At 41.3% G+C, this 25,758-nt stretch overlaps 1 protein-coding gene across 1 annotated transcript in view; it reads right to left on the bottom strand.

Moving 5' to 3' along the window:
* LOC132820161 (SH2 domain-containing protein 1A-like) overlaps positions 1–25,758 on the bottom strand; it is a 56,732-nt gene that overhangs the window by 12,055 nt on the left and 18,919 nt on the right. Inside the window, exon 2 of the mRNA XM_060832116.1 lies at positions 4,679–4,742. Within this exon, the coding sequence (XP_060688099.1) occupies positions 4,679–4,742 (64 nt within the window). The remainder of the gene's footprint in view (positions 1–4,678; positions 4,743–25,758) is intronic.

The following is a 25,758-nucleotide window of genomic DNA, read 5'->3' as shown; positions in this document are numbered from 1 at the left end:
GCCGTGGCTGACGAGGGAAATTAAGAAACTTATAAAGTTAAAAGAGAAAAAGTATAATATAGCAAAGATAAGTGGGAAAACGGAGGACTGGGAAGCTTTTAAGAACAACAGAGGATTACTAAGAAGGAAATATGCAGAGAAAAAATGAGGTATGAAGGTAAACTGGCCAATAATATAAAGGAGGATAGTAAAAGTTTTTTTAGGTACGTGAAAGGGGAAAAAATGGTTAAGGCTAAAATTGAGCCCTTGAAGACAAAAACAGGGGAATATATTATGAGGAACAAAGAAATGGCAGAAGAATGGAATTGGTACTTCAGATCTGTGTTCACTGGGGAAGACACGAACAATCTCCCTGAGGTAACAATGGCTGAAGGACCTGAACTTAAGGGAATTTATATTTGCCAGGAATTGGTGTTGGAGAGACTGTTAGGTCTGAAGGTTGATAAGTCCCCGGGGCCTGATGGTCTACATCCCAGGGTACTGAAGGAGGTGGCTGAAGAAATCGTGGACGCGTTGGTGATTATTTTCCAGAGTTCGATAGATTCGGGATCAGTTCTTGCGGATTGGAGGGTGGCTAATGTTGTACCACCTTTTAAGAAAGGTGGGAGAGAGAAAGCAGGAAATTATAGACCAGTTAGTCTGACCTCAGTGGTAGGAAAGATGCTGGAGTCTATTATAAAGGATAAAAGTATGACACATCTGGATAGTAGTAACAGGATACGTCAGAGTCAGCATGGATTTATGAAGGGGAAATCATGCTTGACTAATCTTCTGGAATTTTTTGAGGTTGTAACTCTGAAGATGGATGAGGGAGATCCAGTAGATGTGGTGTATCTGGACTTTCAGAAAGCTTTTGATAAAGTCCCACATAGGAGGTTAGTGAGCTAAATCAGGGCGCATAGTAATGGGGACAAAGCACTAACTTGGATTGAAAGTTGGTTGGCTGACAGGAAACAAAGAGTAGTGATAAACGGCTCCATTTCGGAATGGCAGGCAGTGACCAGTGGGGTACTGCAGGGATCAGTGCTGGGACCACAGCTTTTTACAATATATAATAATGATATAGAAGATGGTATTAGTAATAACATTAGCAAATTTGCTGATGATACTAAGCTGGGTGGCAGGGTGAAATGTGATGAGGATGTTAGGAGATTACAGGGTGACCTGGACAGGTTAGGTGAGTGGTCAGATGCATGGCAGATGCAGTTTAAGGTGGATAAATGTATGGTTATCCACTTTGGTGGCAAGAACAGGAAGGCAGATTACTACCTAAATAGAATCAATTTAGGTAAGGGGACAGTACAAAGAGATCTGGGTGTTCTTGTACACCAGTCAATGAAGGTAAGCATGCAGGTGCAGCAGCTAGTGAAGAAGGCTAATAGCATGCTGGCCTTCATAACAAGAGGGATTGAGTGTAGAAGCAAAGAGGTTCTTCTGCAACTGTACAGGGCCCTGTTGAGACCACACCTCAAGTACTGTGTGCAGTTCTGGTCTCCAAATTTGAGGAAAGACATTCTGGCCATTGAGGGAGTGCAGCGTAGGTTCACGAGGTCAATTCCTGGAATGGCGGGACTACCTTACACTGAAAGACTGGAGCGACTGGGCTTGTATACCCTTGAGTTTAGAAGACTGAGAGGGGATCTGATTGAGACATATAAGATTATTAAAGGATTGGACACTCTGGAGGCAGGAAACATGTTTTCGGTGATGGGTGAGTGCCGAACCAGAGGACACAGCTTAAAAATATGGGGTAGACCATTTAGGACAGAGATGAGGAGAAACTTCTTCACCCAGAGAGTGGTAGCTGTGTGGAATGCTCTGCCCCAGAGAGCAGTGGAGGCCCAGTTTCTGGATTCATTTAAGAAAGAGTTGGATAGAGCTCTCAAGGATAGTGGAATCAAGGGTTATGGAGATAAGGCAGGAATAGGATACTGATTAAGGATGATCAGCCATGATCATATTGAATAGTGGTGCAGGCTTGAAGGGCAGAATGGCCTACTCCTGCATCTATTGTCTATTGTCTATTGGCTCACTAATGTTCTTTAACGAAGGAAATAAACCTTCCTTAGTTGACCTAGTTTACATGTGACTCCAAACTAATAGCAACTTGGTTGCCTTTTAATGCCCTCTGGATAACTAAGAGTGGATAAGTGTTGGCATCGCTGGATCTGAGTTATGGAAACACAAAATGATTTTGATGAACATTTTTTCTATTTTTAAATAGTCAGGTTTTTATAAAGTACCAGAACTAACCTAGCCAGCATTTGTGAAAATTCATTGCTGCGTTTTAATACATGCAATTAGAAAGCTTAAAATGCAGTTAGTTTTTTTGTGGTTTTATCCACTCCCACTCCCACTTCAATGGCGTGTGTGTGAAAGTTTAAAAGGAGAATTCAGAACAACTAAATGGACCTAGGCTGTAAGTCATGTGCTGGGCCAAATGAGAGGACAATAGACAGATGTTTAATGGTCATCATGGACATGATGGCCTGAAGGTCCCTGGATTCAACAACACAACCTTTGAGTGACCTATCCAGATTAGACCCACACAGAAAGTTCAAAGTAACCCCTGTATACCATGCTGTGCATATAAACAAATCCAATTCATTATCTGAAATTGGTGTAAACTGACAAATTTAGGTTGTTTTGTCGTGATGACATTTAGAGTTATTTTCTATTTTATTGATCAGCTTACAATGTCGATTCCAGCAGCACTGACATAAAGAGCAGAACTTTAGGAGCGTGCACGGACTGGAGGCGAAGTCAGCAGCCAACCAACAGTCCTGATACAAGCCTGCCTCATAGCCTTATTGTGGTGCAAAGGAGCTAAACTGTAGACCATTGGACTTCGGACCAGGAGTGGGAAGACGTCCCACCCTCTGAGCTGTTCTAGCTTCTTCCAGCAGTGCCAGAGCTGGATAATAGGCACTTGCGGGATTAAAGCAATCTGAAGAAGAAGGCACAAAGTAAGCCTGGACCTGAGTAAGTAAGAGAGGGTTTTTGGAGAGGTTTTAAAGTCCATTCAGCAAGGAAGGAAGTGGAGGATAGACTATCTTGTGAGGTGTTGAAATACCCCTGATATATAATGGACATCCTTAGAAGATAGTACTCCCTCCTTTTAAACACTTGTAAAACGAAACAGGCCACCCACTTATGCCCATCCTGCTATGCGTGTGGCTGATGGCATAGGAAGAGTAACTCTGGCTTTTAACAACCTCAGCTATCCTTTAATGGCAGAGGTGATGGCCTAGTGGTATTTGTCCTAAACTATTTATCCAGAGATCCTGGTTCAAATCCAGCCTTGACAGATGGACACGTTTGAATTCAATTTAAAAAAAAATCATTAAGAGACCATTAATGACTATGTACCCTTAACAATCGTTGGGGAAAAGTCCATCTAGTTTGCTAATATCCTTTAGGGAAGGATATTTGCTGGCAAATAGGGGTAAGATATAAATGCTGGCCAAGCCAGCAACACTCACATCCTGTGAATGAATAAATATTTATTTAAATAGGGTGGAAAAATGTTAATTTTGGAACCCACCCTCCCTTTATACACCGCGGGTAAATGTGGGCGGCACGGTGGCACAATGGTTAGCACTGCTGCCTCAGAGTGCCAGAGACCCGGGTTCAATTCCTGCCTCCGGCAACTGTCTGTGTGGAGTTTACACATTCTCCCCGTGTCTGCATGGGTTTCCTCCGGTATCCTCCCACAGTCCAAAAATGTGCAGGTTAGGTGAATTGGCCATGCTAAATTGCCCGTAGGGGAATGGGTCTGAGTGGGTTGCTCTTTGGCGGGTCTTTGTGGACTTGTTGGGCCGATGGGCTTGTTTCCACACTGTAAGTAATCTAATCTCATTATCATCTAATCTAAACTCTGGGGAGGGTAGGACAATAGGGAGCTGAGCATTCACCCTTGGTGCATCTACCTGATAAAAATATATCTGGCAGAGACAAATGTAAAATTCCAATCGTTGATGCAATACTTGTCTTAATTTCTTAGCTTTAAATGCCACAAACTTTAAAAGAACATCCAAAGCTGTGCATCATTTCTTTTTTATTTAAGCTATCAGGTAATATAAAAACTTATTTAGATAGAGAAAAGAGTTGGAAATTTAAATTGCCTGATCAACATCTAAAGTTTTATCCTTATATAATGTGTGTGCTGTGTTGGCTTGTATTCAAAGTTCCACATACCATGAAATGTCACACTATCGGACAATATGAAGGCAATAATGGAAATGCACAGATAGTTAAAATTACATCGACTCCAATAATAATTTCATGGATAAAACACCATGTGTCAACATGGAAAAAAAAATAGAAAGTCACAAATATGAACTCCAGAAATACCAGAACATTAGGTCCCCCTCTTAGAAACCTACTTGACAAAATCGCTGTCAGAAGTGACCCTGTGCCCCATAATCAAGAATACACATCTGATGTAACAGAGGACACATAACCTTATCGCTACATCCACACAATACATGATCCAATCTATTATGTCCGTCTGCCCCAGATCCTCTTTGCCTTTCCTGTTGAATAAGTCAGCAACCACAGTGGCTTGAAAGCTCTCAAGCGCTAAGCATAAAGGGCATTAGGAGCACAGGAAAAACAATACATACAACATTAAATAAACATGTTAAAGGTTATTTGAAGATTAACATTTCTCACTTACCTCAACAGTCCATGAATCAGTAGGAGTCTTGAAAACACGATATGTGTAAACTAATCCAGAGTACCTGTCAATTAAAAGGTAGTTTTAGTGAATGTAACTCGCTGTTATTTAGACTTTGAGGAAAACATCCACGGAATATTAAATTTGGTGTGATTGAGAGATGGGGGTGGGTGTACATTTTACTGTAGCTGAACATATCTTGCTTTCCTTTCCTTCCTTCTGCACAAACCTGCCAAGTTCCTTAATACTGCAAAAGATCTAAAACCTCTTGTTTAGCCAGTCTGTGAAGCAAAATGTTGAAGAAACTGCACGTAGCTGAGTAAGATGCCACAAGATAGGTTAAGTGAGTGGGCAGGAGTCTGGCAGATGGAATATGATATTGGTAAATCTGAGGTTATCCACTTTGGAAGTAAAAATAGTAGGTCCGAGGATTATTTAAATAGAGAAAAATTGAAACATGCTGTTGTGCAGAGGGACTTAGAAGTGCTCATCCATGAATCGCTAAAAGTTAATTTGCAGGTGCAATAAGTAATCAGGAAGGCAAACAGAATTTTGGCTTTCATTGCTACAGGGATTGAATTTAAGAGCAGGAGAATTCTGCTGCAATTGCACAAGGTGTTGGTGGGGCCACATCTGGAGTATTGTACGCAGCTCTGGTCTCCTTACTTGAGGAAGGATATACTGGCTTTGGAGGTGTTGCAGAGAAGGTTCACCAGGTTGATTTTGGAAATGAGGGGTCACCCTGTGAGGAGAGGTTGAGCCGCTTTGGACTGTACTCGCTAGAATTTAAAAGAATGAAAGGGAATTTTATAGAAACATAAAAATTATGAAAGAAGGCAACAAGGTAGAGACAGGCATGTTGTTTCTGTTGGTGTGTGAGACTTAGACTAAGGGACATAGCCTCAGGTTTAAAGAGAATAGATTTCGGACAAAGATAAGGAGGAACTGCTTTTCCTAGAGAGAAATGAATCTATGGAATTTTCTGCCCAAAAAGTAGGAGAGGCAGCTACATTAAAAATATTTAAGACACAGTTGGATGGGTTTTTGCATGGTAAGGGAATTACTGATTATGGGAATAATGCAGGTAGAAGGAGCTGAGGCGTTGGATAGACCGGCAATGAACTTAATGAATGGTAGAACAGGCTTGACAGGCCAATTGGCCTACCCCTGCTTCTATTACTATGAAACCATGAAATGGTCTGCAGCCAAGGCAGGGACGAAGATCAGATGGATGCCAACTTCCTAAAAGCTGATGTCAGAGAACTAATGCAAGGGACTTTAATGGAATAATGTGTAGAAACAAGTTGATGGGCATGCACATGAAAGTATTTGATAAGTTAGCACATCTGCGGTATATTTTTTGAGACTATCCCATATTATGAAGGAATTGGTTCCTAATTAGCACAAAACTTTGTGCAGAACTCAGAGCATATCCTTCACAGTTGGAAGTGGTGGGCAACTTCTAAGAATACTTGCAGACCTAATCATAAAGTTGCATCTGATTGACAATGTCCCCGCTTCCATGGCATCACAGGGTGAAATGACCCAATTTCTGATTGCTAATGTGGAAGATCAGACTGAGATTATGAAATGTCAGCTCATGGGTTTGCAGTCCACAATGGTACCATAATAACTGTGGATGCTGGTGTTGAAAAAGAGATTTTAGGGTCTCACTACAGTCCAGCAAATTGTGGTCCAAAAGATTACTGTGATACCTAGGTATAGCCTGTCCACCCTGCTCTAAGCTAAACAGCGAGGATCTCAGGTTACATTCAAGGGAATTAGCATTGAATGATGAGTTTATGGACAGGCACTCTGCAATGTGAATTGGCAGCTGCTTCCCATTTATTCTACCCCCTCTTCTACCTGACAATGTTGCCAAAACCCCACAGTGGTAAGGCCTAAACCTTAACGAGAGTCAGTTCATGTAGGAAGCAACTGATCCCAATACATTGGAACATCTCCTCATGTATGACATGTAGTCAGCACCAAGAGGAAACTTGCAGGAAATTAGCACGTAAAAAATGCCCCTCTTATGGTATAAAATACCTCCATCACTTCCCAAAATGCACTGAAGCACGATAAACTACAGGATGTTCACTATGTTGCTTGTTTCAGCCCAGAAAGGTCCATTGACAAAACCTTCAGGGCTACAAAAAAATGGCATGTCCAGTGGCTTTCAACTATTTCCAAGATTTGACACAGATCTCTGAACTGAGATCCCTTCCTCATGTCACCACAGGCAGCTTGTTCTATTCCTTGCTGCTTCCTCTCTGCTGCAACACATGAAGAACTGCGAGCAATGCTCCCAGGGCAAGAAGCAAGTGGTGTGCTGTCTTAATAGCTACTGTTGCCTTTCTCATATCAATACTTCCCTGCAGATTTAGCAACTGATAAGAACCCTTCCCAATTCTTGCACAAGCCCAAACCTAACCAAAGCTAAATGATAACAACCTACAGGTTAGTTCACTGAGAAATGACATAGAAGTAGCGCTGGTGTCGAATTTGGTGGGGGTTGAATAAGGGACTCACTGCTACTGATGCTGAACTCATGGTCAGCTTTGTGTATTTAAAAAATGGAACTGCAGTTAAACCAGCAAGTGGCATCATCAGTATAAGACTTTGACTAGTATGACAATCTGATAAAATGGGCAACATGCATACTTAGTACGAGTGTCCTCACCTTATGGCATTCTTCATGAGTTGTATGAGATGTGGGCAGAACCAATGCAGATACCCGACTTTTATTTAAATTAAAGCAGTACTTGGCAGTAATGGGGCTATGCATGAGATTATTTTGCAACTTAAGACTTTTTGGCATATAAACATGGTCATCCATAGGATGTACACACACTAAATAAACTATTCCTTGCACTCATCTTTTCCGCTAAAAGTTATGTAACTATATGAATACTCAATACAATTGGTGCTTTAAATATACAGAGTTTTGGAAGTATATGGTTATGGTTGTAGTGGTAGAGGACTAGCAAGGCAGAGATTGAGAGTTCACTTCCCATCACAGTATATATTGAAGCTAAATTCAGTAAATCTGGCTATTTGTGGAATGACACCACAAATGGTGCTCAGTGAACATAAAATTCCAACAAGGAGTGGGAAATTGGGTCAAATCCCCACCCAGCAGTGGCCTATGGAGAACTACAGAAAGCAGGTGAATCATCGATGCCGGAGGACAAAGCAGCCAAAGGGAAGTGGTTGGGGGTGTGGGAGCGGAAAGCCCCACTGACAATGCGTGCATCGCTCAGGTGAACAAAGAGGGAAAGGGCGCCACACGACGCTACTCATTCTGTAAACGGCAGTCAGCATCCACCACCCAGAATTATCATGTTGATCCATATGTAGAGGATTCACATTCACACTTGAAAGCATTTGCTGGCAGGTGAAAACTACAGTCTTATTTCAAGATCACCCTGAACAGTCATTTTGTGGAACTCCTGACTGTGTTTGTGCCTTCTGTAGGAGATGAGCTGCAGACATGATGAGAATCATGTGTACCTCCAGCAAATTCAACTCCTGTAGGAAATAGGTGAAATAATGGCCAGAATGTCTGCTGTTTCCAATGGGTAGCTGTCAACCCAAGAAGCACCTCTGCAGTAAAGAGACAGCAGCACATCAAGCTACTGGAAAAGTGACAGCGACAGAATCACTAGTAACCCTCACCATCTAAATTCACCTCCTTTGCTCATGCTTACAGAGTTGGCCCTGTAAGCCAGTGATTCGTACAATAAAATACAATTACTACCCAATAAATACGCAATGAAAAAAGGTTTAGCTGTTGAGCTAATTAAAAACTCAACTTATGTTGCAACTCCATAAGACACAATTACCAACAGAGAAATATTAGTTAACTTATCATAAGCCACAGTGAAGCCTAATCGGTAGTTCCTTTATCCACTTGTCCCACTTTCAATGAAATTCCACGTACAAATTTTACTGGATACAGCCTGTCACTATTTTGTGCTTTTCCAAGAAATTGATACTTGCCTCAAGTTCTACATTTCTATTATTCCTAGTACAGTTGTATCTCTCTTTATGTCATCTTAGTACTGACACCTGCTCACCCTTGTACACACTTTCCCAACTCCATTCATCTTGTTACCTCTCACTTCCTACTCTCATTAACTGATTTTCTTATAATCCTTTCTGTTACTTCTTCAACACAACATGATTGCAGTGTCTGCACCCACTCATTCCTTTCAGTTTTGACATCAGAGTTGATTGCACCCACTCAAACTTTTTCACCTCAACCTTTTTGATGTTTCTGAAGTTTGATGGGGAAAGAAAAATATTAAAAAGAATAAAGCTCCTCAATATATTGGATAAGATTGAAAACTAAATTCTTCACATACTGAAAAAGCAGTAAGATTTAATCTTCGCACTATTCATAATAAAATGTTCTTCATTAACATGTTTATGATTTTATCAAATGCAGTGGACTGAAGAAATGTATCATGTAAGTTTTAATTAGTCCATTTGCAAGGTACAAAATAATCTGAAGTCCCACAGTCCACATGATATTCAAAAACAATAATGGGACAGGCCTTGATCGCTGATTTTTGGACTGGGGGCCTGTGACCAGTTATGTTCTGGGTCCAGTTTTATTCATCATTTATATAAATGATTTAAGATGAAAATATAGAAGACATAGTTTGTAAGTTCAAAGAAGATACCAAAATTGGTGGTATAGTGGACAGTGAAGTATGTTATCTAAGATTACAAAGAGATCTTGATCAATTGAGTCAATGGACAGAGGAGTAGCAAATAGAGTTTAATTTGGATAAATGCAATGTATTGTATTTTGGTAAAACAAACAAGGATAGAACTTATATAAGTAAAAGTAGGGCCTTGATTAATGTTGTAGAACAGAGAGATCTAGGGGTTTAGGCACATAATTCTTTGAAGTTTGCATCAAATATAGATAAGGTAGTGAAGAAGGCATTTAGCACACTTGCATTCATTCCTCAGACCTTTCAGTATATGAGTTGGGACATGAGGTTGTACAACACGTTGGTGAGGCCTCTTCTACAGTATTGTGTTCAGTTCTGGTTGCCCTGTTACAGGAAGGATATTATTTAATTGGAGATGGTTAAGAAGAGATGTACCATGATGTTGGAGGGAATGGAGGATTTGAGTGAAAAGGAGAGGATGGATAGGCTGAGACCCTTTTCATTGGAGTATAGGAGGTTGAGAGACAGGTTTATAAAATCATGAGGGGTGAATGGCAAATATCGTTTCCCTAAGGTGGGGGATTTCAAGACTAGGAGGCATTTTTTAAGGTGAGAAGAGAAAGATTTTAAAAAGTCATGGGGCAATTTTATTTACGCAGACAATGGTTCATGTGTAGAATAAACTTCCAAAGAAAATGGTAAATGTGGATATAGTTACAATGTTTAAAAGACATTTAGATATGTACAGTAATAAGAAATGCTTGGAAGGATACATGAGAACGAGGAGCAGGAGTAGGCCGTCTGGCTCTTTGAGCCTGCTCCGCCACTCAATAAGATCATGGCTAATCTTTACGTGGACTCATCTCCACTTACCCTCCCTCTCACTGTATCCCTTAATTCCTTTATTAATCAAAAAATTACCTTAGCTTTAAAAGCCATTACTGAAGTAGCGCCAATACCTTCCCTGGGTGGGGTATTCCATAGATTAACAATCCTCTGGGTGAAGACATTCCTTCTCAGTTCAATTCTAAACCTGCTTCCTCTAATCCTGAGGCCATGACCTCTTGTCCTAGTCTCTCCTACCAGTGGAAACATTCTATCATTTTTTTATTTTATCGATCCCCTTCATAATTGTAAATGTTTCTATAAGATCCCCCCTCATTCTTTTGAACTCCAATGAATATAATCCCAATCTACTCAGTCTCTCCTCATAAGCCAACCCCCTCAACTTCAGGAATCAACCTAATGAACCTCCTCTGCACCCCCTCCAGTGCCAGTACGTCATTTCTTAAGTAAGGAGGCCGAATCTGCACACAGTACTCCATGTGTGGCCTCACCAGCATTTTGCAGCTGTAACATTACCTCTCTGCTTTTAAACTCAGCCCCTTTAGCAATGAAGGAGAAAATTCCAAATGCCTTCCTCATTATTGTTGTACTTGCAGACCAACCTTCTGCGATTCATGCACATGGATACCCAGTCCCTCTGCAAATCAGCATGCTGCAACTTATCACCATTCAAGTAATAACCTATTTTGCTATTACTCTTATCAAAATGTATGACTTCACATTTACTAATATTGTATTCCATCTGCCAGACCTTTGCTCACTCACTCACTGTTCCTCTGCAAATTTCACAGTCCTCTGCACACTTTGCTCTGCCATTCATCTTATTGTCATTGGCAAGTTTTGACACCATACACGTGGTCCCCAATTCCAAATCAACCATAGAAATTGCAAATAATTGTGGCCCAATACTGATCACTGAGGCACACCACTAGTCATGTGCGGCACCTTGTCAAAGGCCTTTTGGAAGTCAAAGTACACTGCATCCACGGGTCCCCATTGTCCACCTTGCTTGAAATGTCATCACAGAATTCCAACAGATTTGTGAAACATGACCTACCTTTCATGAACCCATGCTGCATCTGTACAATGGGACAATTTCTTTCAAGATGTGCTGCTATTTCTTCCTTGATGATAGACTCACACATCTTCCCCACTATTTAAGTTAAGCTCACTGGGCTATAATTCCTCACCTTTTGTCTACTTACCTTTTTAAACAGCCCAAGCGCAGGTTGGGGGGTTATGCTCAGTATGGAGTGGTCAGAACAAAAGGAATGTTATCATGTTGTACGATTGAATGACTCCATGACTTGGCAGAAGTCTTTCCTTCATTCTCCACTTTCCCAAGCTAGAGATTAGGAAACAAAACTTATGGAGAAGAAGCCATCTTTGTACAACTGTTTAACAGAATTTAAGCAGTAACCTTGAGATCATCCCATATGCAAAACATGTCTGTGGCTCTACTCAGCCAGTGACTACAACTACAACCCAGCTGCTGTGTGATCTCAGCGTTGTGTACCATCTGCACAAAAGTAAATTCCATTTTACAAATTATTTGAAAACATTCTGAGCACTTGTTCCATTCTAATTAATATCTTTGGCTCAAAATAGTATCACAAATAGAACATTTGAAGGGCACACATTAAGTATTAGAAAAATGCAGAAGCATTATCTAATTAATTTCTGACATTGCTTCGTAAAGATTTGCTTTACTCAGAATAAATGGAATGGGATAGCCATTTAATGTGTTAACTACTGACAGGTTGAAGTTGGCCAAGAGTTTGCTCAAAAAATAATAGAACCAGCAACAAAATTCATTTGAAGATCAATCACAGAATTGCTGAATTGTTACAGTGCAGAATGAGGCCATTCAGCCCATCTAATCTGCACTATCTATCTGAGCTTTTTAATTTAGTGCCAAACTCCTGTCTTTTCCCTCATAATCTTGCATGTTGGTTCCTATTCAATTATCCAATGTCCTCCTAAATGCCTGACTTGAACTTGCCTCCATCACACTTCCAGGCAGTCCATTTGAAACCCTAAATATTGACCGTGTGAACAAGTTATTTTCTCATTTGCTTCTTTTGAAAAACACTTAAACTCTATGCTCTGTTTCTCAATCTACTTTTAAGTGGGCAGAGTTTTTTCCCAATCTACTCTGTCCAGACTCCTCAACCTTTCATTATAGACATTGAGACTTTCTGAGCATGGGGTGTAATCATATTCATGAGCCAGATAGACATGTTCAGATATTTCAAGGTAGCTCAAAATTCTGATGATACAGCACAGTGGTTCAGAAACCATGTATCATGATTACTACCAGAATAGTGAGCATTAACAAGACTAGTGCATTAAGTATGCAGACATTGGCTACACACTGAGATAGTGATTGTGGTAACTGTCTGAATTTATATGTGGTGCCCACAAGACCATCAGTGTGTAGTCAACAATACCCAACACAACTGGGAGATCTGCTATCCTGAGGACGGATGGTGCTTGTTCTGCCTGCTTCCCTCTAAAATGCCAGCACTTCCCTTTGTCTGCATACCATTTATTAGCCATCACTCTTATAGAGCAATGTGAGGGGAATTGAGAGGTGCTGGAGATGACATCGTAAGAAATCAACTCAGTATATTGTCTGCCAAGTCTCTTGAAGTTCCTCATCAATGATGTCAGTCCTAACCTCATACTCTCTGCTCACATCTCCACCCTCTCTGCTTTCACGCAACCCCAACACAAACCACAGTGACTGCACGACAGGTCACTCTACGTTCTTTCCCTCTCAGTTACACAATCATTACTATATTGTGTACAATCATGACCCAAATTTCCCAATATCTCACACCTTGCATGGGGAATGTTTTACCATGATACTTACATTTAAAGAACATGGTCAATTCCTTCTCAGAACCTTCTTTTGAGTGGGAGAAGATCATATATATAGACAGGAGGTTATGTCCAGGAGAGAAGCCTATGTGCGCACACTCCATCCCCCTACCACCCCACCTCCATCCCCCTCCCCCCAAAAAAAATGCAAAAAGTAAGTTAAGGGCTTTGGCAGTCTTGAGAACTCAGGGTTTTTTTTCAGCCATTCAATGTTTTGAGGTTTGAGTTGTTGTTAAACTAGATGCCGTAGCTTGCTGGTGGACTCTTCTGAGAAGAGAAAGCACCTGAGAAAGCACTCTTCTGTGGAGCTTGTGTTGGATCTGTTTTCTGAAGACTTACTGGGGCTTTAGTGTGCAAACAGCTCTCCTTCTCATCACTCCTCTCAACTGCTCGGGCCATCCCCTCTCTTTTTGGTTTCTCCCCTCACACTGAGTCCCAAGGGAAGCACCCTAGCAGACCTTCAATGAGTGTGAAAAAACTGTTTTGAAGGCAGTTAAAAACACCGCAGAACCACTTAAAACATACGTTCAAAAGTCAGAATGAGCATTTATAGATCAATAAAATCTATATAAATCTGCGTAAATAAAATTGTGAGCAGCATGGTGGCTCAGGGGTTAGCATTACTGCCTCATAGTGACAGGGACCCAGTTCAATTCCAACCTTAGGTGACTGTGTGGAGTTTGCACATTCTCCTTGTGTCTGCGTGGGTTTCCTCCCACAGTCCAAAGATGTGCAGGTTAGGTGGATTGGCCAAGGGAAATGCAAGGTTACAAGTACAGGGTGGGAGGATGGGTCTGGTTGGGATGCTCTTTGGAAGGTTGGTGTGGACTTGATGGCCTGCTTCCATACTGTAGGGAGTCAATAAAAAAAATGCCTTTACACCTAAAAGGAGTTAAAAAATGTATTAAAGAAAAAGAGAGATCCTATGAAGTGGCCAAGAGCAGTGGGAAATCAGAAGATTGGGAAGGCTACAAAACCAAACAGAGGATAACAAAGAGAGAAATAAGGAAGGAGAGGATCAAATATGAAGGTAGGCTAGCCAGTAATATTAGAAATGATTGTAAAAGTTTCTTTCAATACATAAGAAACGAACGACAGGCAAAAGTACACATTGGGCCACTTCAAACTGATGCTGGAAGCCGAGTGATGGGAGATAAGGAAATAGCAGGAGAACTTAACAAGTACTTTGCGTCAGTCTTCACAGTGGAAGACATGAGTAATATCCCAACAATTAAAGGGAGTCAGGGGGCTGAGTTGAGTATGGTTGCTATTACAAAAGAGAAAGTGCTAGAAAAGCTAAAAGGTCTTAAAATTGATAAATCTCCTGGCCCCGATGGAATACATCCTAGAGTTCTGAGGGAGGTGGCTGAGGAAATAGCGGAGGCATTGGTTGAGATCTTTCAAAAGTCACTGGAGTCAGGGAAAGTCCCGGATGATTGGAAGATCGCTGTTGTAACTCCTTTGTTCAAGAAAGGATCAAGACAAAAGATGGAAAATTATGGCCAATTAGCCTAACCTCAGTTGTTGGTAAAATTCTAGAATCCATCATTAAGGATGAGGTTTCTAAATTCTTGGAAGAGCAGAGTCTGATTAGAACAAGTCAACATGGATTTAGTAAGGGGAGGTCGTGTCTGACAAACCTGTTGGAATTCTTTGAAGAGGTGACAAGTAGGTTAGACCAGGGAAACCCAGTGGATGTGGTCTATCTAGACTTCCTCTAGACTTCCAAAAGGCCTTTGATAAGGTGCCACACGGGAGGCTGCTGAGCAAGGTGAGGGCCCATGGTGTTCGAGGTGAGCTACTGGTATGGATTGAGGATTGGCTATCTGACAGAAGGCAGAGAGTTGGGATAAAAGGTTCTTTTTTGGAATGGCAGCCGGTGACAAGCAGTGTCCCGCAGGGTTCAGTGTTGGGGCCGCAGCTATTCACATTATATATTAATGATCTGGATGAAGGAACTGGGGACATTCTAGCGAAGTTTGCCGATGATACGAAGTTAGCTGGACAGGCAGGTAGTACTGAGGAAGTGGGGAGGCTGCAGAAGGATCTAGACAGTTTGGGAGAGTGGTTCAGGAAATGGCTGATGGAATTCAACGTGAGCAAATGCGAGGTCTTGCACTTTGGAAAAAAGAATAAAAGCTTAGACTACTTTCTAAACAGTGAGAAAATTCATAAAGCCAAAGTACAAAGGTATCTGAGAGTGCTAGTCGAGGATTCTCTAAAGGTAAACATGCAGGTTGAGTCTGTGATTAAGAAACCGAATACAATGTTGTCATTTATCTCAAGAGGGTTGGAATATAAAAGCACCGTTGTGCTACTGAGACTTTATAAAGCTCTGGTTAGGCCCCATTTGGAGTAGTGTCCAGTTTTGGTCCCCACACCTCAGGAAGGACATACTGGCACTGGAGCGTGTCCAGTGGAGATTCACATGGATGATCCCTGGAATGGTAGGTCTAACATGCGAGGAACGGCTGAGGATCCTGGGATTGTATTCATTGGAGTTTAGAAGATTCAGGGGAGATTTAATAGAAACGTACAAGATAATACATGGCTTGGAAAGGGTGGACGCTAGGAAATTGTTTCCGTTTGGCGAGGAGACTAGGACCTGTGAACTCAGCCTTAGAATTAGAGGGGGTCAATTCAGAACAGATATGCGGAGACATTTCTTCAGCCAGAGGGTGGTGGGCCTGTGGAATTCATTGCTGCAGAGTGCAGTGGAGGCCAGGACGCTAAATGTCTTCAAGGCAGAGATTGATAAATTCTTGATGTCACAAGGAATTAAGGGCTATGGGGAGAATGCTGGTAAGTGGAGTTGAAATGCCCATCAGCCATGATTGAATGGCGGAGTGGACTCGATGGGCCGAATGGCCTTACTTCCACTCTTATGTCTTATGGTCTTATGGAGTTGTGGATGAACCTTTTTAAATAACGTTGGAGATGGATCTTTCCTGGGTGAAAGTGTCAATAGGTTTTACAATTGGGGGAAGGGTAAATATGATGCTGCAAGACAGGATCTGAGGAGCATATGTTGGGAGCATAGGCTGTCAGGAAAGGATGTCTATGAAATGTGGATCTGTTTCAAGGAACAGTTACGATGTGTCCTTGATATGTATGTACCTGTCAGGCAGGAAAGAGATAGTCGTGTGAGGGAACTTTGGTTGATGAGGGAGGTTGAATGTCTTGTAAGGAGGAAGAAGGAGGCTTACATAAGGTTGAGGAAACAAGGTTCAGACAGAGCGTTGGAGAGATACAGGATAGCCAGGAGGGAGCTGAAGAAAGGGATTAGGAGAGCTAAGAGAGGGCATGAAAAATCTTTGGTGGGTAGGATCAAGGATAACCCCAAGGCCTTTTATGCGTATGTGAGAAACATGAGAATGACGAGAACGAGGATAGGTCCGATCAAGGACAGTAGTGGGAGACTGTGTATTGAGTTGGAAGAGATAGGAGAGGTCTTGAATGAGTACTTTTCTTCAATATTTACAAATGAGAGGGACCGTATTGTTGAAGAGGAGAGTATGAAACGGACTGGTAAGCTAGAGGAAATACTTGTTAGGAAGGAAGATGTGTTGGGCATTTTGAAAAATTTGAGGATAGACAAGTCCCCCGGGCCTGACAGGATATATCCTAGGATTATGTGGGAAGCAAGAGAGGAAATTGCAGGGCTGTTGGCAATGATCTTTTCGTCTTCACTGTCAACGGGAGTGGTACCAGGGGACTGGAGAGTCGCGAATGTTGTGCTTGATTAGACACTGCTTGATGCGGGACAGCCAGCACGGATTTGTGAGGGGTAGGTCTTGCCTTAAAAGTCTTATTGAATTCTTTGAGGAGGTGACCAAGCATGTGGTTGAGAGTAGAGCAGTGGATGTAGTGTACATGGATTTTAGTAAGGCATTTGATAAGGTTCCCATGGTAGGCTTATGCGGAAAGTCAGGAGGCACGGGATAGTGGGAAATTTGGCCATTTGGATTAGAGAATTGGCTAACCGGTCAAAGTCAGAGAGTGGTGGTAGATGGTAAATATTCAGCCTGGAGCCCATTTACAAGTGGAGTTCCGCAGGGATCAGTTCTGGGTCCTCTGCTGTTTATAATTTTTATTAATGACTTGGAAGAGGGAGTCAAAGGGTGGGTCAGTAAATTTGCAGACGATACGAAGATTGGTGGAGTTGTGAATAGTGAGAAGGGCTGTTGTCGGCTGCAAAGGGACTTAGATATGATGCAGAGCTGGGCTGAGGAGTGGCAGATGGAGTTCAACCTTGTCAAGTGTGAGCTTGTCCATTTTGGAAGGACAAATAAGAATGCGGAATGCAGGGTTAACGTTAGGGTTCTTAGTAAGGTGGAGGAGCTGAGGGATCTTGGGATCTATGTTCATAGCTCTTTGAAAATTGCCACTCAGGTGGATAGAGCTTGTAAGAAGGCCTATGGTGTATTAGCATTCATTAGCAGAGGGATTGAATTCAAGAGTTGTGAGGTGATGTTGCAGCTGTACAGGACCTTGGTAAGGCCACATTTGAAGTACTGTGTGCAGTTCTGGTCGCCTCACTTTATGAAAGATGTGGAAGTTTTGGAGAGGGTGCAGAGGAGATTTACCAGGATGTTGCCTGGAATGGAGAATAGGTCATACGAGTATAGGTTGAGAGTGCTAGGCCTTTTCTCATTGGAACGGCGAAGGATGAGGGCTGACTTGATAGAGGTTTATAAGATGATCAGGGGAATAGATAGAGTAGCCAGTCAGAGACTTTTTCCCCGGGTACAACAGAGTGTTATAAGGGGACATAAATTTAAGGTGAAGGGTGGAAAGTATAGGGGCGGCTGTCAGAGGTAGGTTCTTTACCCAGAGAGTGTGGGGGCATGGAATGCGCTGCCTGTGGGAGTGGCAGAGTCAGAATCATTGTTGACCTTAAAGTGGCAATTGGATAGGAACATGATAGGTGGTTAAGCTAGGACAAATGTTCGGCACAACATCGTGGGCCGAAGGGCCTTTTCTGTGCTGTATTGTTCTATGTTCTATGTTTAAATCAATGAGTGGGCTTATCATGTAGCAAGTTCAGGGCAGATTACTATCTTAAAATGGTGCTACAATTAGCCTTAATTAAAGAGATTAATCAACCTTGGAACTGTTTTAGTGCAGCCCAATTCAACATGGTGGGTGGTAGACTTAAAAATATAGAAAGAGCACATTTGTGGTTCCTGCTGTCTAGGACATTAACACATGCCAATATGTTTCTAGGCCAGCTCTACAATCAAGGTATTATATTTCCACAACTGAATCAGTTCAGTTGTATTTCTATTGCATTGGTATTGAGATGTCTTACAGATGTTTTGGCGAGCATAAGATGCAAGTCAGTTATGTTTTCCTTGATTAATACAATCTGAAGACCTTGCTTCTGATACATGAAAGAAATAAGTGGAATACATTCGCAATTATTTACCGGCACACCTCTTAGCTTTTCTCCTCGCGTCGCAGGAAAACAAACTTGAAATATCTAAAACTGCACTTTTACAGTTTCAGATTTAGAAATCTCTGAGAAATATCAGGAAATGTACGTGGGCTCTAAGAGTACAAAATATATTTCCCCCAGGTAACTCTGGGGTATGCCCCACAGGGACTTTTCTTCTGAGCACTTATTAAACTGTGAAGAAGCAGTGTCATTTGAGCACTCAGGAGACGGCTGTCCTTATTCAGTTTTGAGAGTTACTCCAGGCCTGAGTTCAATGCTCAGAAATATAAACTCTGGCCAATGGAATAACTGGTGAATTTTTGGTGGTGATGACAGAAGATCTAAAATCTTGAGGAGCAATGGCTGCTTCCAGGCTAAGTATCTTTCATAAAGACTTGAGTTTTCTTTAAGCACCCATGAGGAAACCACCTCATGTGTTCATTACTGCGTCATTTTGTTCAAAAGCAGAGACTCTTTTGAACAACTGAAGGGAAACCCATAGAACTGTGTGGCAAGGAGAAATGAGCAGAGAATTTGCCTTTCAGCAATTCAAAAGAACAAAGAAAATTACAACACAGGAACAGGCCCTTCGGCCCTCCAAGCCTGCACCAATCCAGATCCTCCATCTTAACCTGTGACCTATTTTCTACAGATCTGTACCCCTCGGGTCTCTGCTCATTCATGTATTCGGTCTAGATATACCTTAAATGACGCTATCAGTGCCCACCTCTACCGGTAAGACATTCCAGGCACACAGCACCCTCTGCATAAAGAACCTTCCATGCATATCTCCCTTAAAGTTTTCCCCTCTCACCTTGAACTCATGACCCCTAATGATTGAGTACCCCAACCTGGGAAAAAACTTCTTGCTATCCACCCTCTTTATACCTCTCATGATTTTGTAGACCTCAATCAGGTCCCCCTTCAACCTTCATCTTTCTAATGAAAATAATCCTAACCTACTTAACCTCTCTGTATAGCTAGCACCCTCCATACCAGGCAACATAATGGTGAACCTCCTCTGCACCCTCTCTAAAGCACCCACATTCTTTTGGTAATGTGATGACCAGAACTGTACACAGCATTCCAAATGTGGCCAAACCAAAGTCTTATACAACTGTAATATGACCTGCCAACACGTGTACTCAGTATCCCATCTGTTGAAGGAAAGCATGCCGAATGCTTTCTTGACCACTCTATCAACGTGCATTGCCCCCTTCAGGGTGCAATGGATCTGAACACGCAGACCTCTCTGTACATCATTACTACATCAAACTTAGTAGATAGCAGTTTACTTATAATTTACTTATAATACTGAATTTTTGAAGCAATCGTGTAAATATCCTTAATGCAAAATTAATATGTTTCACTTTAATAAGACTATTGGTGTGCATGAAGATGTCTTAAGATGTTATATATTAATGAAGAAAGTACATAACAATTGGTGATGTGTTTACTTTTGCAATGGCATCAAAGCAAACATTTGAACTCGATAAATGATTATTCCAGGTTCAATTTTTCTGCCCATTGCTCCATTTTGGAGTTTGCAAATGATGCCAGTCATGCTGACATGTTGTAATTTTATTCAGGTCACAAAGTTGCTGATTTAATTGAGAAATTTAGTGATGAGTAAGCATGATTCCTCATGAAACTGAATATTTCCAGTTACCAACCTTGATTGAAAATCCAACCCCACACATGACTCCAAATGCATGGTGATATAGGGCAACTCTTAACTGAATCGTAAAACAGCCTAGCATGCCACACAATTGCACTCAATTAGCTGGTTATTCACCACCTTCTCAAGGACAATAAATGCTGACCTTGCCAGCTATCTCCACAAATCATGTATACATTCTTAAAAAATGACATGAAAGTCATGCCAGACTCAGAAGGATTATAGATTCACACCTCCACCACAGAAAATAATCGCGATTCACTCTCTTCTGTATATTAAATTGAGGTCTTGTCTGTCTATTCCAGTCATATAATTTGAAGAAGAGTGGGAGTTTTTACACCAATATTTTTCTCTCAATGCACTGGAATAGACAACTGATCATTTATCCCATTGTTATTTTTTGACAGAGCCTAAAATTGCTGCACTTCAAAATAATTGATTGAATATGAGGCACTGAAATTATTCTGCGAAACATTAACACCCAGATTTTTCAGTTGAACTAATGAGGAGGCTCACAGTATCAACCGTTTTTATGGAGTAAATCAGATAGCAACTTTCAATAGCTGCACATATGAAATTAAGTGGGTGTAACTCATAGTTACTGTCCAATTTATTCTGATCCTCCACAAACTGCACCATAACAGTATCTCATAATTGATTCAGCATTCAGAGTATGAAACTGCAGTTCTTAACCACTACGAACATCAGAAAAATTTAAGGTTGGCGCATTAAGATGGAAATAACGTTTTTCAAAATGTGTTAAGTCTTAATTAGAATTAAAGAATCACAAACTGTAACAATCTCTTATTACAATCTCCACACAGACTGGTAACTTACAAAAAGAAATTCAAACTTCTAGTTGATCACTGAAAGGATGATGCAGCAAGAATTCATGTTTTAAAGACTTTTACCATGACAAAGATTAAAACGCTACTGATTAAGCACTATTTTTGCTGGTAACTTCTATTTAAACTGCAGAACAAATTTTTTTCCCTTTTACTTTTCATGCAACCAACAAACCTGCTTAACAGGTATAATTTAAACCGTCTTGTAAATAGAAATACAATGTCCCAGAAACAGCGCAAAATGATTTGCTTAATGGTTTGCATCTGTGCTTTTCCCCTCCCAGCCAGATAACATTTACACTCAGAATTGTGTTTCATTGTAATGTTTTTCTGGCAATTCTCTCTACAGTTCCAAGCCAGACATATCTTCCAGGTTTGTTTCCAATTCTCACAAATTCAGTCTTTACCAGCTACATGTGAGCTACTTGCCAGATGAACCAGAGAGATCTTTCATTTCAACCCTCTAGCCCTCTTTCCCAAAGTCAGTAAGACTACATTTTCTAAATTTCAGGATATCTGTAGAGAAGCCTGGGCCTGGAGCTAAATTTTCCTAGCCCTTGATCAACATGGGCATTGGTGAGTCAGTCAGGGGGAAATATACTGAGATCAGAAAAATGAGGGATCTTGAAGTTGATTTTCCACTAAAAGTCTGAATGGTGAGGTAACAATCTCAACAGTGAGTAGCAAGATATCTTTTGCATGCTTATGTGTCTGCCTCATTTATGTGTAGTTTGTTCCTCTCCTCCACCCAGGAGAACCTAGACAGCAGTAATTCCCAACATGACAGTCAAAGCAGATACCTGACACCTTCTGACTCCAATCTTGGTCACAAGTCTCCAACATCAGCAACCATCTGCACCTCCAACCACAGAGGTTGGCATCAGGCACACAGTAGAGTCACTGCATTGTCATGATGTATCTCCAATGGATTTAAAATATCATTACACTTTGCAATGCACTGACAACTTTAGCAAAGGCACAGATTTTACAGATTTAAGCAGTGTGCACCTCAGGGCTGTTCACTTGCTTTCTTAGTACTCACTGCCTTTGTGCCTACTTGGATGTTCACAGCATCTCTGCCTTGCCTTTTTGCATTTTGCTGCCCTATTCAGAGCCGACAGGCTCACTGTATCTCTGTCTGGTCTTCCCTCCAATGCAGACACAAAGGTGTATAGTTTGCCATGGTTGGCATCAACGATCAGTCAAGAAACTGGACATGTTGCTCTAAGGCAACATGTCACATCAATCTCTTATCTACAAAATGTGCCAGCAGTTTACTCAGCAAATAAACTGCAGATTTTCCAACCAAGTGGGCATGTCTCAAACTTCTGAAGGGAGTAGCCCATCAAGTCAAGGAACACTGTTTTCAATAAAGGGCTTCTGGTACAGTAGGTCAAGGGCATTGTCCAAGGGATTAGACATGGTCAGTTGGGAATTGGAGGTGATCAGTGGTTTCATATGGCTACAGTCCAAAGAATACGTCCTGCAAGTTGTGTGCAACCAGGCTGTGGGTTAGCAGTAAGGAGAAAGTGAGGAATGCAGATGCTGGAGATCAGAGCTGAAAAATGTGTTGCTGGAAAAGCGGAGCAGGTCAGGCAGCATCAAAGGAACAGGAGAATCGACGTTTCAGGAATAAGCCCTTCTTCAGGGGCAGTAGCAGTAAGTGGATTAGCAGTAAGTCAGCCAGGAGGCTGCACAAAGGTCAGTAAGGGGTCTGATCACCACCAGCCTGGATCTGACATGGGGATAGTGCATCACAATGGTTGTCATGACAAACCTATACACCAGGACTCAACAGGCAATGTAGAGAATTGAAGAAATAAATAAAAGATTTAGGTGGGAACATGAGGAATCTCACAATTAATGAGGTTGAAAGAGAGTACAATAAAGAACACCTCGTCATGCCCACTGGACTCAAAACATTAACTCTCTCTCTCTCTCTTTCTCCAGATGCTGCCAGATCAGCTGAGTTCTCCAGCACTTTGGTTTTTGTTTCAGATTTCCAGCATCTGCAACTCATTCTTTAATAAATAAAACAAAGGAATATGAAGGTTTTGAGGGAGGGGGGTGGGGGAGGGGGATGATCACTGAGACTAATAAACTGAACCTGCAACTCATCCTGCAAAAAGCAACCCAAACAGATTTCATCCTCATCCAAACTGCAAATGGGCAACAGAAATTTAAGGATGTATGCCACCAAATCTTGGTGTTTTGATTCTGTCTGAGCATGTGAGCTCTACTTGTGAGTAAACTGAGGCCCTTCAAGTGGCAATTGGTTAAACCAGATACTTACACATAATGGGTTCAAAGATCTGTAATCAGAGACTTGGCATGTAAAAGACATTTGTGGGACAGTGGTACTGTCTCTATCTCTGAACCAGGAGATCTGGGTTCAAATCCCACCCACTCCCAAAGTGCATAATAATATTTCTGAGTAGTTTGACTGGAAAATAACTCGTGTTTGTGAAACACATGTAGTGGGACACAAATCCTGGTCACATGCAATTGTGACCATATTGTTGGTCATTACAGATTGATCAGAGTCATCTCTGTGAAACAAAAGTAATCATAAGTAATCTCAAAAGTGCTACTTAGGAGCCAATATTCACAAAGCCTATCCATAGTGTCATTTGCTACAAAAGGAAGTAGAGCTGAGTTCTTCTCATTTTGAACTATAAACAGTCGTCAACATATTATTCAATGCTCCCTTCGGTGATGGCAGGAGTTGATGGTGGGGTCAAATTTTCAGTTATCCTATCTCACACTTGCAATCAGCTACTGTATTTGTGTGGCATTATGTGTTTGTCAGAATAAAGTCCACTGTGTCCAAGGTCTATGTACAGACATTTCAAGAAAGAGTTGGATAGAGCTCTTAAGGATAGTGGAATCAAGGGTTATGGGGATAAGGCAGGAACAGGATACTGATTGAGGATGATCAGCCATGATCATAATGAATGGTGGTGCTGGCTCGAAGGGCTGAATGGCCTACACCTGCACCTATTGTCTATTGTCTATTTCATGGTTACCCTTATTCAAGTCCTCCATGTTGCAGTGTATCGAGGACTGTGGTAAAGTATCATTTATGTTTGATGTGAATGCTGACTGCTCATCTCACTGAGGATCTGCATGTTTCTGACATTCCCCACAAAGGTTCATTAGAGCTGTGACCAGGGCTTCCTGTCATTGTGGCTACCTTGCAAAACTGCACAGAGAAATTGAGAAGAAACAAGCACAAGACCAGAAGCGACCTCTGGCAGCTGCCAAACAGCCTACACACAAAGGACACACAGCTGAAGGTTCCTTCAGGATACAGGGGAGTTACAGGAGATGCAGAGTCTATTTTCCTCTGTGCCAATCCCTCTAGATGAGTGATGCACACTGCCTTCACAGTATGAAGATGTTGCAGGACACTACCCCAGAATTCTGCCATCTGAAATGGGATCTGTGAACTGATGGGGTAGGCCGCCATCCTATCCTATTTATTGTCAAAGTTACAACTGAGCTAAATCTTAATGCAATTGGCTATTTCTCAAGATCCACTGGGGACCTGTGTGACATGTCTCAAACCTCAACTCACACATGTATCAGGACTGTTACTGGTGCAATTTATGACAGATCATGCCCACTCATCCTGTTTCCCTGCACAACTGGAGCAGGTAAAGAGAGAATGTGATGGATTCAGAAAAAATGGGAGAGTGGCAACAGTCTTTCAAAAAGCAAGACGAAGTCACTGAACAGGAGGAATATCATCTTGTGCATGACAGAACACAGTGCATGAGATACTGCATGCCAGACAGGCCTCAACTGACATCTAGTTCCAACAGATGGGACTTGGTGAAGTGATTATTCATTGACAGTAAAATTATTATTGAAAGACAAGGAGCTCCTGTTTATTTTCCCAAAAGCAAATTCAGCTTTATTTTTTTTATTGCTTTTCCTGTTGAACAGTGGAAGTTAATGATTGTGATGTAAACTGTGGGATTTAATATCATTTATTGTAAGCCTGGGACTCTGGTATTTTAAGCTTGTAGCCTTTGGGTTTCCTATGTGTCTGAAGTTAATACTTGTAAGTATTTCTGTAACCATGGTGATCTCTTGAGCTAGAGTGAATGTGCTTGTGTTTGTTTCTGCTCAAAAGGCCATAAATGTTTGTCAGACATAATGAATGGCATTCTTCTGTCACTGATCCCAATGTTAAGGCAGGACCTTGAATATTTAAATCATTAATACAGACAACTAATACTAATCATCTCTAATAATCAGTAAATGTAATTCAATTATTGAAAATTTACAATAAAACACAGCCGATCATGAACATTTTCTTTCTTTGAAAACCTGCTTTGATGGTCTGGTTAATTTTACTTGCTGCTATCCTGACTAGATATTTTAATCAACTTGTTTAGACATGTTATGATCCACCTTGGAGCAGCTGGGACTTGAACCCAGCCCATTATCCTTCGAATACTGAGGTGAATTATAGTGTTCCTTCTGCCACACTGAGGAAACTAAGTCTGTACAGTTTGACATGAAACCTGTGCTCTTACAGATATCCATGACTCAGTATGCTATTGAATGATATACCTTAACCATAAACCATGGAGGAAACGATTAGCTCTTTTTGTTATGGAATGGCATCAAAAAGCAATAAATGTTCACTTATAATGTTTCTCTTTTGCACGAATGACAGCCAATAATCATCAAAATGT

The sequence above is a fragment of the Hemiscyllium ocellatum genome, chromosome 11, assembly GCF_020745735.1.
Source record: "Hemiscyllium ocellatum isolate sHemOce1 chromosome 11, sHemOce1.pat.X.cur, whole genome shotgun sequence".
Taxonomy (NCBI): Eukaryota; Metazoa; Chordata; class Chondrichthyes; order Orectolobiformes; family Hemiscylliidae; genus Hemiscyllium; species Hemiscyllium ocellatum.
This window is presented reverse-complemented; position numbering and strand designations above follow the sequence as displayed.